Genomic DNA, 13,130 nt, shown 5'->3' on the forward strand with positions numbered 1-13,130 from the left:
CCCCTCCTCAATCCAAATAACTGACTAACATATCCAACACTCAAATTACTTTCATATTTTCATTATACTAGTTCACCAGTAATCCTATATCAGGGGTTCCAGAGTAGTGTGCTACTTGCTGAAAAGCGCTTCGACGCCTCGTCAGAAGTAGTAAGTGCTATATAAATGCAATTACAACACACAACTATGCTGCATGGCTCCGTTCCATGGCTCTGAATGCAGTTGCGAGTGCAAAACTTTAAGATTCCTTCATACACGCAGAACAGGCTGACCAACTGCGCCACTTACACTCAAAACAGACAGATCGCAGGCAGCGTCAGAGGTCTGTTACCCTTCCTGCGTAGGGTGCCCTTGAAAAGCTGGAGTCCTGCTCCGGAGCCCCAACTGCCCACGCCTTAAAACTCCCCCACAGTGACGAAATTAATACGGTAGTATAAGTAATACTACAATAAGTGACTTACTAAAGCATGCATTGGAATGCATTCTTCATCGGGCGCTGTGCCTTTAAAAGGTGGAACCAGGAAGGGAAAGAATGAAAGAGAAAGTGTTGTCTTGTGCTGGGAGCCTGGCAGGACATAGCTTCAGATCTGCTCCCGTTCCGCTGCAGACACCAGCCGTGGTCATTTCTCTGTCCTTTGCTGTGATTGGCACCCATCGTAAACTGAGTGCAAGGTGAGGAACTTTACCTCGGCGCTCGCGGGAGTGACTGTCATGGACTTTTGCATATATATATAGATGGGCACCTGCTAACTGTCAAGGTTAGACAGAGGGAGTATATGTGAATGACATAGCGCCCTGTGATGCAAGCGCTGACCGGGGTGGGGCTGGGCGTCAGTCATTGCGTAGTGTGCGATCAAGAGGTCATGGGGTGTATTGAGACGGCTGTCAATGTGTTTGTGATTGGGGTGTGATTCTGCAGGATTTGAGGCAGTACTGTGGCGTGGTTCAGGTAAAACCGGTCCAGCGTGGATCGTGCATCCCTTCCTTGCTCTGGAAACCCCCGGGGCCAAGTGCCCGTGTTGTGCCAGGGCTTGAACTGCAGGGCTGGGCAACCGCTACGGAATCCTTGATGTGGTTTAATTTATTTGAGTATTTTATATAGCACTAGCTGGATTAGAAGGTATCGGAGCGCTTTATGACAGTAAATGTTCACATCAAGAGATAACAGGTCTAGTTGTTGAGGTCCCGAGGACATCGCCTTTTAAACAAGCATTGAAAATGCAATAAGTCTCACCTTTTATTAAGTTAAAGCCCTTTGCTTTGCTAATAGTATTGCATAGCAAAGCAAATGACTTTAACTTAATTAAAGGCGAGACCTATTGCATTTTCAATGCTTGTGCTATTAAGTTGCTATATATATTACAACCAGCAACCAATGTTACATGTGCACTGTTCAGCACATTACCGTCACTTTTAAAAGTCCGCCAAAAAATGAAAATTCTTCCTCATCACCTCAATGCCTATGATTCGTCAGCACTCTGTTGAGCCCCATACCGTTGGGGAGTGCATCTCAAACCACAGAACAAATCTGTTTGCTCTTTGTAGCAAGTGATATCCCCAGTGTACTCTGAACAAAAGCCCAAAGGAAGCTGGCAACCAAGACAACAAGCGAGTCACATCTGTAACTTAATGTTCCAGCCCCAACAGAACAAACATGTATGTGGCTCGTAAATAACTTAATTACTAGCGGTGTTCACGTTTAATCAAGCTTCAATTGACATTGAATAGATAAACATTTTATTTTACCATTTAAAACCATTACACATCTCATCCACTCCAAACCGTAAGATAAATAATCAAATGGCAATAAAATATAAAACACCCCTAACGTCACTTAATACAGGAAGACCATGTAAAAATGATATTGTGGATTTTGATTTTCTCTGAGGCTATTGCAGCTGTTTGCACGTCATTGAGTTCATGAACTTCAAGAACTGGGCCGATAATCGGCTTGATTCCCTTGGACAAAACTACAGCGCCTACACAGGTTATGATTTTAAGAGTTTTAAAAGCCAGACACAGCTAAAACGTCGAAATTTCTTTGGAGTCGCTACTTTTAAGTGACCTCCCCGCTACTCGGATGTGTACCAGTCCCACAAGGAAACCTTCACTACTTCAGATTGCCACTTTTCTTCTGATACAAAAACACGCCCTGATGAAGTTCAACCCTTTTGAACGAAACGCGTTGGCTGAGGCTCATTTGCATATATTTGTTGGATTACCTAATAAAGAACAATTAAAAAAAAAAATAACACACCTTTCGTTGTTACTGAAACAGTTGATTGGGGTAGTGCACCACTCCATTTGTTAATAATTTCCGTATATCTGCTTGGCAGTTTGCGCCTTTCAACAGCCGGTGCGTGAGCTGTTTGTGCACACCAAATTGTGACTTCTTCAGTACTAACTACGGGAACGCAGCTAAGAGGTGCGGCCACTGGAGTCCGCTGTTGACCCTCGCCCCTTCACAGCTACAATGTCCTTAGTGCCTGCAATTTCGTACAAATGCACATCATTGCATAATGATTCTGGAGATGAGCAGCATAATCTGGTGTACCAACAGTTTTTTAAGGGTATCTTTCCGAAATAGCCGTATAAATTGCCATTTCTGTTCCCTTGCCAATGATTATTTTACATTAAGTAGTAAATTAGGAGTCGCACAAATTACCTACCAATCACAGATTCTTCATGTCCCAAATCTGCAGGTATGATTTTACCTTGCTTCACCAAAATTGTTGCCAAGTGTTTAGGAGGGAAATATGTTCCCCAAATGGCCTGCGCTCAGTTGTCTATGGGAGTTGAGGGAGCATTAGTTCGATTTTGATTTCTCGTAGTAAATAGCTGCCACGGATAGTGTACCATTGGCTGCCCGTTTTAATATAGCACAAAAAAATCATTTAGTACTAATTACTGTCTAATGAAATTAATTTCCAAGCCAGGATACAAGACCATTTCTGAAAACGATCTCAGTGAAAGTCAGTGTTGGCATCAATTTTTTTCTCCAGTTTCTTTATTTCAACATGTTTTATTACAAATAATCAATTACCTGCGCCGGAGCAGGTTGTGCCTGGACTGTTCAGATTCTTAAATTAATTTTGAAAATTGACCTCTCATCCATCCGCACCCCTAAAAGTTTGTAGGAAGAATCCCTCTACAGTTTGAAAACAATTAGCTGTTTTTGTTTACTGGTAAACCAAAACAATGCGGATACTGTTTATTTCATAGTAACTGACTATGGCTTCCAAAGATATCTGCAACCCATGGTTGTCTGATCTAACAAGATTGTATCATCCCAATAGTGTAATACTTGAAACTTAGTATCGGCTAGCGGTAATTGAAAAGTTCTTGCTTAATTATCAGTTTAATGTCGCCCAGATCTAGATGAAATTGGAGATAGGCTAGGATGCAACTGGTTTTAATTATTTCTACGCAAGAATCTTATGTAGCGTGGCATATTTTCCTGTTACCTTACTCTTCAATAAGGTATCTAAGTACAAGTTATTTCTGGCGTTTACTAGGGGCAGTGGAATTCCCTACTTGGCCGAACTGGCCCGCAGATGGCCTCTGACATTATGAAACGTTGTAAAACCAATGAATGAGTCATATGAACATGAATAATGGTTTCATAAAATAAAAAGTCCAGTGTGTATAAAGAGTTTTAAGGCCTGCTTTATAATTCTGTGGAGCCGTTATGTTAGCTAACCTTACTCCAAGTTTAGGAGGGATGCTATGTTACGTTAGAGATTATGTGGCACACAGTATCTTGCAGAATGAAGTTACGGCATGCTGTATTGACGTTTAGTATGGCATGTCACATCAATGTTTGATATTACGTTTAACTTGCACAGAAACGACTGCTGCCTCTCCAGACTCTACGAATAATAGCATTTCTCGCTAACCTGATGAATGTATTCTCTCAAAACTGGGATCATGCCACCACAGTCTCCTTTCATTGTAGGCCCTGCTGCAGCCTTGCTGGAGTACCAGCCTGCTCAATTAGAACCGCACCCAACCCCGTTCCAAAGTACTAAAATTACCCACATCATTCTCACTGTAAGCTAACATAAGAGTTGCAAGTAGAGCCCCTCAAGACACTTTTTAGAACCAGTCTCAGATACACATACTCTGGTCGCAGTTATATGGCTACAAATGTAGAATAGCAATGGCGCTTTAGTTATAGGCTACAAAAACGAATCTAATTAAATCTCATGCACGATCTTTCATTCTCAATCCGGGGAAAACTAGTTTAAAAGCTGTGTATTGAAAGGGGCCCACAATTGCCGGGGGTGGGAGGGGGCAGTTCTTTAAGACAGCTGTTGCTATTCGATCGCCTTATGTAGTCAAGAAAGTCACTGTCCCATAGCACCTGCCTTAAGGGTGAACCCAGCAGCGTCTCTGAAACTAGCTAGTCCATTGCACCGCACTAGCAGCGGGCGCAGTCCGCGCATTGCACATGATTAGGTCAATGGGAACCTGCCCCCGAAAAATCAAGATACCAGTGTCTCAGCCCATGATTAGGCAGCGGGCACCGCCTCCGTCTATAAAGTCTACGCACACAACATGGCGGCCGGTTGAGCGAGATACGAGGTTGCCATTGAGGATCAGTGCCATCACACGCGGAGGTGGCCATGCCCGAGAGACCATGAGGGTGAGAGGGCTGCAACAAAATTGCCAGTACAAACCGGACTCAAATGGAAATCTGGACTGTACCCGCCTCATGCACAGAGAACGCACTGTGAAGAAGTACACGTAGCATGCACCTCTTACAAAAACCCATATGGTACCGCTATTCGAGGTGAACGCGCGGCCTCAACCTTTGTAAAATGAAATAAGGACTGTAACAGTGCCTCACTTGTTTAAGGCGAGAAATGAGTACGGTCTTGACTCCCATGATGTCCAGCCCACGATGCTTGAGCTTGGACTTAATGTCGATGACGCGCAGCTCAGTGACCATCTTACCCTCGGAGACAGCAGCCGCCATTTTGCAGATGTGCGAGCAGGAGAGAACGGAGCAAGCCACCGAAGAGCATGAGTATGAACAGAAGCGTCGCACTGTGCGTGCACCTACTACGTAGCCAACCAGCTAGAAGCTGTGGAGAACAAGTAAAACAAGCACGGTACCGCAAAGTCAGCCGCGTGTTTATAGTAAATATGCGATAGTAAACACGCGGCTGACTTTGCCAAAGCTAAGAGAGAAAAAAAAGTGCGTAGGGAGTAATGAAGGAGAGCGTGTCACGCCGCTGGTAAAAGATCAAATCCCGGTGGGCGTGGCCAAAAGGAGACAAGGCGGCAACAAGGAGGGACTAAGAAGCCTCTTTTACATTGAGAAGCCAGCGTTTTGCATGCAAGATGATGCAAACCAGTCAAAAAGGAAGGCGGGGCTCCAACTCCGCCTCCGAGAGCTTTGGAATCTGTATTGATTCCAAGAAGCTCTCGTATGACGAGAGCAGCGCATGAGCGCTGCTTTCGCCAGCCGAGACCTAAAAACAGCAAGAATACAACAGACAGACATCTTTGTTGGTTGCAGCAAGTAAATGCTATCATTGTATTTACTCTATTGTGCAACCTGAACTCCTCTGTAGCAGAACAGCCAAAGGTCACACAGCCTCGCCCAATGAGCTTTCGTTCCCAGGGGGTTCTGTCGACCTGAATTACATTTTGGGGACAAGATCTGAGGATGGACAGACAAACTGAGGGAAAGAGATTAAGATGCAATTGAGAGTCAAAGAAATGAAAAGATTAGAGGTGTGCGAGCCAACAAATGAACAGGGAGAGCCGAGCCAGAGGGGCTGGCTCATCTCTTGGAGCCCGTGCACTAGCTGAGCCCTGAAAATGTTTGCTATGGAAATCCTATAGCAAACACCATGTACAATATGAAAAAGTCACTTCAAAATAAATAAAAAGTGTATTTTTTTTAACATATGGAAGCTTTGACATTAATATATCACGTTGTATCACTGCAGTGAAAAGTGCTTATTAAAAGTAATAGTTCTTAAACATGAACCATTAGCGAACTGAGAGGCAAGAATGCTGTCATGTAAACCCTTTAATGGTCCAGATATTTCCACAGCAAAATTATAGTCTAATCAAATGCAGTAGTTTTTATACAACACATATTTGAAAGTGCTTTCATACGGGCCAATGAAGAACAAGCATTCGCAAAGTCAATAGGGCTTGCCTATGCAAGACTACTGACTTTGCAAATGTGTTTTAGCCATATTGTAAACCACAGTAGCTACTGTTCAGCATGGCTAAAAGTTAGTGGTGTAGCGTGAAGTGGAGTGATGTGGCGTAGACTGTTGTACAGTGATGTGGTGTAGAGGGAGTTGCGTACAGTGGAGTAGAGTGTTCTGGCATAGATTATCGTGGAGTGGAGTAGAGAGTCATGGGATGGTGTGTTGTGGAGAGGCATAAAATAAAGTGCAGTTCCATTGAAGGAGTTGCCTGGAGTGGAGTAGATTGTTACAGAGTGGAGGATCATAGAGTGGAGTTGCATAGTGTGACTTAAAGTAGTGTGTCAGAGTGGTATAATGGGAGTTGAAGAGGAGAGATACATAGAGTGTTGTGTTATAGAATAGAGTTAGTGGAGTGGCCTGTTGTGGAGGGGAGAGGGGTGGAGTGTTGTGGCATAGTGTTGTAGAAGGGCGATGTGTGGAGTATGCATGGTGCTGTAGCACACTGCCTTTACAGGCAACACATTTTCATTGAAATGACCTTTACATTTGCACAGAGATACCGTTTTACTAATAAAAGTATTCAGCTCACAAACGATAATGTGTGGAAATGTCATCACCTAATGTATTGATTGTATTAAAATATTTGTGTCCACCACACTTCAGAATTATTAAAAAAAAGTGCTTCTTTTGTGCTTTCTTAATTCTGATATATTCAGAAATATCTGTGCAGTTCATTTACAGACATCTACTTTTTTTATGTGTGCTAGAAAAAAAACTTTTCCTTTCACAGCAAGATTGTCACATAAATCCTCTCACTTTGAAGTCAGCGAAAGAAAAGTAAACATCAAGGTCCTTTGGAAGACAGTGCATGACATTTAATCTCTGTCTCTGAATGCGCAGCCAATGTGACAAGATAGGTAAAATTATTTAAAGGCCTGATTACAGAAAGCGGAAGAATACAGTACATAGGCTATTCTCCATGGAAAGGACGAACTGATGCTGGACAGCCTAAAAACATAAAGCCAGCAATTAGAAAGCAAGCAAATTTGAGTTTCAAAACACAAATCCAATGGTAATAAATGGGCAGAATGCATTCTCAGGGAAGCTTTCAGAACGTCCCCAAGAAGTTGTTAGGTAGGTGTCACCCTAAAAAGACTTTTGGTGAAATAAACTATTGGCCCAAGATCACACAATTTAAATGGTGAAGACGTGATTTAGCCAGGTGTCCTGGTTTCACCTATACAAATTAGCTACTACATCTATTTTTCTTTCCTTTTTTATGTTACTGCTTTGTTTTTTCCTTTTTGTGTAGTTTTTATACAGCATGAACTGGGCCTGAAGGTATTGGAGTTCTTTACAAGAGCAATATAATTTTATTTTATTTTTTTACTCCGCCATGGCCGATCCAAAGACCAGCTGTGAAAGGAGGAGGGTTCTGCGTGAGGCCAGCTACCACACCACGTAAAAAAAAAATAGCTACAGAAACATCAACCAAAAGACATCTTGGCCACGGTGTAATATGACCCCTTGTGGTGAAAGCCAGGGGTCCCTGGAAGCTACAAAGCCGATACACTTGCTTTCGACCAAGACCATCACCATCGGAACATGGAAATGAAAAAATACAACCTTACCCTGCTTGGCATCAGCGAGACCAGATGGGCCCAGTCCGACAAAAAAGACTGGTTCCAGGAGGAATGCTGCAGTACTTTGGACATGAGGACGAGAGCACCCCACATACTCGGGGAGTAGCACTGATGCTAATGCCAGTAGCCAACAGAGCACTGATTGGATGGGAAGCCCATGGTCCCAGAGTCATCACAGCGACCTTCCACACAAAGATAAGGAGGATCAACATGAATGTTATCCTGTGCTAAGCACCTATAAATGACAGCAAAGAGCAGGAAAAAGAACAGTTTTACAACAGACACCAGTCCATCCCGGAGAAATGCCTTGAGAGAGACATCACCATACTGATCGGGGCCTCACTGCCAAGATTGAAAGCGACAACACTGGTATGAAGAAATCATGGACAACCACGACCTTGGCAACATAAACGAAAATAATGAAAGGCTTGCAGATCTCTGTGCATTGAGCAGTCTGGTGAAAGGCGGTAGTGTATTCCTACGCTAAAGAATACACAAGGCAACATGGGTGTCACCAGGCCATTCAACAGAGAATCAGATCGACCATGTCTGCATTGCCAAGAAGTTCCGAATGTCCCTGCAGGATGTGAGAGTGATGAGAGGAACGGACGTTGAGTCAGATCATCTCCTTGTTGAGACCAGGCTAAAGCTGAAGAAACATGTATGGAACCGGAAAACCAACACCAGTGATGTAACACCATCCTCCTCAAATATGCACAGTGACTAGGTGAATACTCAGTCATCCTCTGTAACAAGTTTCAAGTCCTGCAAGAACTAGAGGATGACAGAGAACCAATAGAAAGCCAGTGGGAGAATATCAAAGAAACAGTGACCTTAGCCTGCCAGGAGGTACTGAGTCCCAAGAAACATGAGCATTAAGAATTAATCTCCACCAAAACTCTTTGCAAAATCTAAGCGAGTAAGGAAAAGAAAGCTGCAGTCAACACCAGCTGAACAAGAGCAGCGAAAGCTTAAGGTGAATACACCAAAACTAACAAAGAAGCAAAAAGAAGCTTAAGAGCAGACGAGAGAAGATTCATCGATGGTCTTGCCACAGAAGCTGAGGAAGCAGCAAGTCATGAAAACTTGAAAGAACTCTATGACATAACATGGAAAATCTGTGCCAGATATAGCAAGCCAGAAAGACCTGATAAAGACAAAGCTGGGAAGACAATCGTGGGTAACGAAGGCCAACAACAAAGATGGGTGGAGCCCTTTGAAGAACTGCTGAACCAGCCTGTGCCGCAGTCTCCACCAGACGTACAGCCAGCTTACAAGGACTTGCCAATCGACTGTTATAGCAGACCAACCAAGGAAGAAATCCGGTAAGCCATCAAACATCTGAGAAATGGGAAGGCAACATGACCTGACAACATTTCTTCAGATGCACTGAAGGCAGACATTGAAACATCAGAAGACATGCTCTACTGCATATTTAGAAGAGTCTGGGAAGAGGAAAAGGTGCCGTCAGACTGGAAGGAGGGATATTTGATCAAGAACCCCAAGAAAGGTGACCCGAGTAACTGCGCAAACTACAGAGGGATTACTCTTCTATCAACCCCAGGCACAGTATTCAACAGAGTCATCCTGAAAAGAATTAAGAAACAAGTTGACGCTCCATTACGAGACCAGAAAGCTGGCTTCTGCAAAGATAGATCCAGCACAGACCAGATGCAACAGTGCTCATCATCATTGCACAGTCGATGGAATGGAACTCCCCTCTCTGTCAACTTCATTGAGTATGAGAAGGCATTCAACAGCATGGACAGGGAGACCCTTTGGAAACTCCTCCTCCAGTACGGTGTGACAGATAAACTGGCAAGAATCATCAGGAACTCTTATGAGGGAATGACAACTCACGGAAGCCTTCCCAGTGATGACTGGATCCCGCCATCGTTGTTTGCTCTCATTTTTTCTCTTCCTGCTGGCCAAAGACTGGTTCATGAAGATATCCACAGCAAGAAAAAGAAATGGGATCCAGCGGACACATTGGACGCAGCTCGACGACCTGGGCTTTGCGGATGACCTCGCCACTGATCTCCGATACCCATCTGCCGATGCAGTAGAAGACCGACAATGTGGCAGCCACATCAGCGCAACTTGGACTCAACATCCAAAGGGAAAAACCAAGATCCTGAAGGCTAACATGGCGATGCAGTGATAGAGGTGGAGGCCTTCATGTACTTGGGCAGTGTTCTAGACCAGCAGGGCATTACACCAATGGCAAACCACTGGTACCTCAACACACTCCCATGGAAAATAATGTCCGTAAGAAATTAAAAGGACTTAGAAATCCCATCAGAAATAAATGTAACTTAAATTATTTAAAATAGTTACAAATACATGACTTAATTTTAAAATAAATATCTAAAAATTAACCATTTATAAACCCTTTATTGTTTAATTATAAAATACCTTAACAAACATTTTGAATGTGTACATTAAGGATCATTAGCATTTATGAAACTATAATTAAATTACTTGTAATTGCCTCCATACATCACTTTTAGTAATTACTAATGCATTATAAAAATGTGATTTATTTAATTTAAGTAGGACTTTATTTTTTTTATTTAAACATCAGAAAAATATTTAATTGAATTTATCTAGATTAAATATTTAATTCTAAGGTAGTAGTGTTGCGGCATTTTATGTTCTCCATTTAAAATAAACATATACATTTGATTTACATTAATATGTAACTTACAAATATTTGTAGTTATTTTTTGCGTTATATCAGTGGTTGGACATTTGTGCTGCTGGATTTACTACTGTTTCTTTTATGGCAGTAGTAAGTTACTCTTGTAACTTTTGCGCCATTTCCTTTTCCAGGGGGTGCTTAATTATAAGTCTACACTTTTGAGTAATTTTACACTCTGTTTCAGTGACTAGCGTAAAGTAGAAAGGGTACTGAATTTAAGTGTAAAAGTAAGTTACATATGTAAATTACTCACAAGTGGAGAAGTGTGGCTCAATGGTTAGAGCGGCAGACCCTGATGCAGAGGTCTAGCCCGGGACCAGGGTTCAATTCCCCGCCTCGGCGGGTCTTGGGCTCAAAAATTCCACGGACCTGATAATTCTCGCCTCGGTGCCTATTCCAATCATGGAGTCCCACTCTGCAACTCTGGGCAATAGCTTGCTTAATCTCCAGAACGGCCCCCACAACGCTAGGATGCCTGGCCTCCACCTTGGGGGTGCCCAGGAGTGGACACCTCGCAGGGAAAGCAAGGATGGGTTCCACAGCGGTATTCGTACAAGCGCCTTGAGACCCTTGCGGGTGAGTAGTGCGCTATACAAGTATCAATTTACATTTACAAGTGTAAGTTACTTTTGTGAGTAACTCTGTCTTCTTTATGCTCCCTGGATTCCTAAAGCCAATCAAATAATGCTGGTTCCATTATCTACATGTTTATGCTTTTGCTGACCCATGTGCATGCGTGTAGCCAAGGACTTTATAATAGCATGAAATATGTGTACCGAATAAAAACGAGAATATACATGACTGGGAAAAATCACTTTTTGCTCAAGAGATAAAAGCGAATGTGTCAACATCAGCTGATTTCTTTACAATTACAGGACACCGTCAAATCGAATATGAAAGTACACACGTCGTGTTTTTCAAACGGGCTCCATTTTCTGTTTCATTTCAAGGTATTTCAAAATCTCTGAGCCAACTTTAACCTGCATAGATTAAAAAACAGCACAAACACGAACAGCACTGAAATTATTATCCATGGAGGCGCACACTGTACACCAAGGAAAGAAGCACTATGCAGCATTATCTAGGTATTTTGTATTTTAACAAAATTAGTTTAACATGGATCCCAATACTTAACAAAATGGATATAGTTTTCAGGAGAAAAAAACTATGTTCTGTTCACAATATTGTTCACCAACAAGTAATTATTCTGTCTTGCCCCTAGACGCACCCGCGTTGTTTAAAATCTGTGTTCAGTATCAGGTGTACCTTTGTGTTTACTTCATTGTTTCTCTTGAAGTACATTTCTCTTTTTTAACTACCATGCAATACAATATTACTCAATACTCCTTTGGTCTGTACTTGTGTCGCTTGGAGGCACTTCATGATTCAGTACCAAACATTGAAAAGGATATCCTATGTTTCTGATTCTTCTAAAACCCTGACTCCCCTCTTGAAATAGCTGCTGCTTTGAGAATAGTGTATTTGTGTATGATGTAAACATGATCTGTATTCAAATATTTACATGACAAAGAATGATTCTTTCTTCCCAGCTTGGATTTCATGTAAGTGTTAAGTTTGTGTTGTGAACAGAAGCTTTCCACAGTCCATCAGTTGTGGAGGTCAACAATTTGTGTGCAAAAGTATTCTCTCTTTAAAGGCCTAAATACACAATTGAAGTGCCTGGTACGGCGGTGCACCTTGTGCACAGCTGTTTGACTAACCTTTGATCAGTTTGAGCAATAAACATTTTTTTTTTAATTCAACACTGCATATTATGCAGTAGAATGTGTTTTATTCAGAAAGTGGAGCAAATCTATTTTTAGCTGGAAAACCTTACCTCTGTAGAATCTTTCTTCTCTCAGTTCATTGGTTTGCGTACCCCTAATTTGGGGTGTCAGATTTCACCCAAATAAAGTTTGATTTCCATGGAGGAGCACATAAGGCTGCATGTGTCGGTATAGTATACAATGAGTAGCTTGCACATATTTGTCAACCAGAATGCTTTGGTTGGGTGACTACTGCTTTTTAGGTCAAAGCCTACCAGACAGCATCTGGTTTGCAGAAGACTTCTGGTGGACATTAGGAAAGCTTCCCTGGGAATGAATTTCGCCCAATGCTTACCATTGGTTTTGTGTTTTGTAACTCACAGTTGCTTGCTTTCTATTTGCTGGCTTTATTTGTTTCTGGCTGTCCTGTATGCCTTTGTCCTTTCTGTGGAAATAGCCCGTTTTCTGTATTCTTCCACGAGTAGGCCCTTTTTGTAAACAGGCCTTTTAATTTTGTTCTGATCTTGTCACATTTTCTGTACATTCAAAGAGAGAGGTCAAATGTTGGACTTTGTCTTATGAGAGAGCTTGGTGTTTACTTTTCTTTCACTGACTTCAAAGTGAGAGGATTTATGTGACAATCATGCTGGCTACTGGGGGTGTGCTGGAGGAAGGCCATATGATTGTATTGTGAAATAATTTTGTAGCACACTACAAAATGTAAATGTTTGTAAAACAGCTATGCAAGTATTTCACAATATATCATAATTAGGATAGCACTAATGAAGCACATTTTTTGTAATTGTTTGGTGGAAACAAATACTTTAATATGTTCAAAACAAATCAA

General features: G+C 42.1%; 1 protein-coding gene across 1 annotated transcript in view; it reads left to right on the top strand.

Annotated features, from left to right (window-relative positions):
• The first annotated feature begins 479 nt into the window (after window positions 1–479).
• Window positions 480–13,130, top strand: part of UBA7 (ubiquitin like modifier activating enzyme 7) — a 1,199,654-nt gene continuing 1,187,003 nt past the window's right edge. Inside the window, exon 1 of the mRNA XM_078661236.1 lies at window positions 480–672. Within this exon, the coding sequence (XP_078517362.1) occupies window positions 533–672 (140 nt within the window). The 5' untranslated portion in view covers window positions 480–532. The remainder of the gene's footprint in view (window positions 673–13,130) is intronic.

The sequence above is a fragment of the Lissotriton helveticus genome, chromosome 9 (genome assembly GCF_964261635.1).
Source record: "Lissotriton helveticus chromosome 9, aLisHel1.1, whole genome shotgun sequence".
NCBI classification, from domain to species: domain Eukaryota; kingdom Metazoa; phylum Chordata; class Amphibia; order Caudata; family Salamandridae; genus Lissotriton; species Lissotriton helveticus.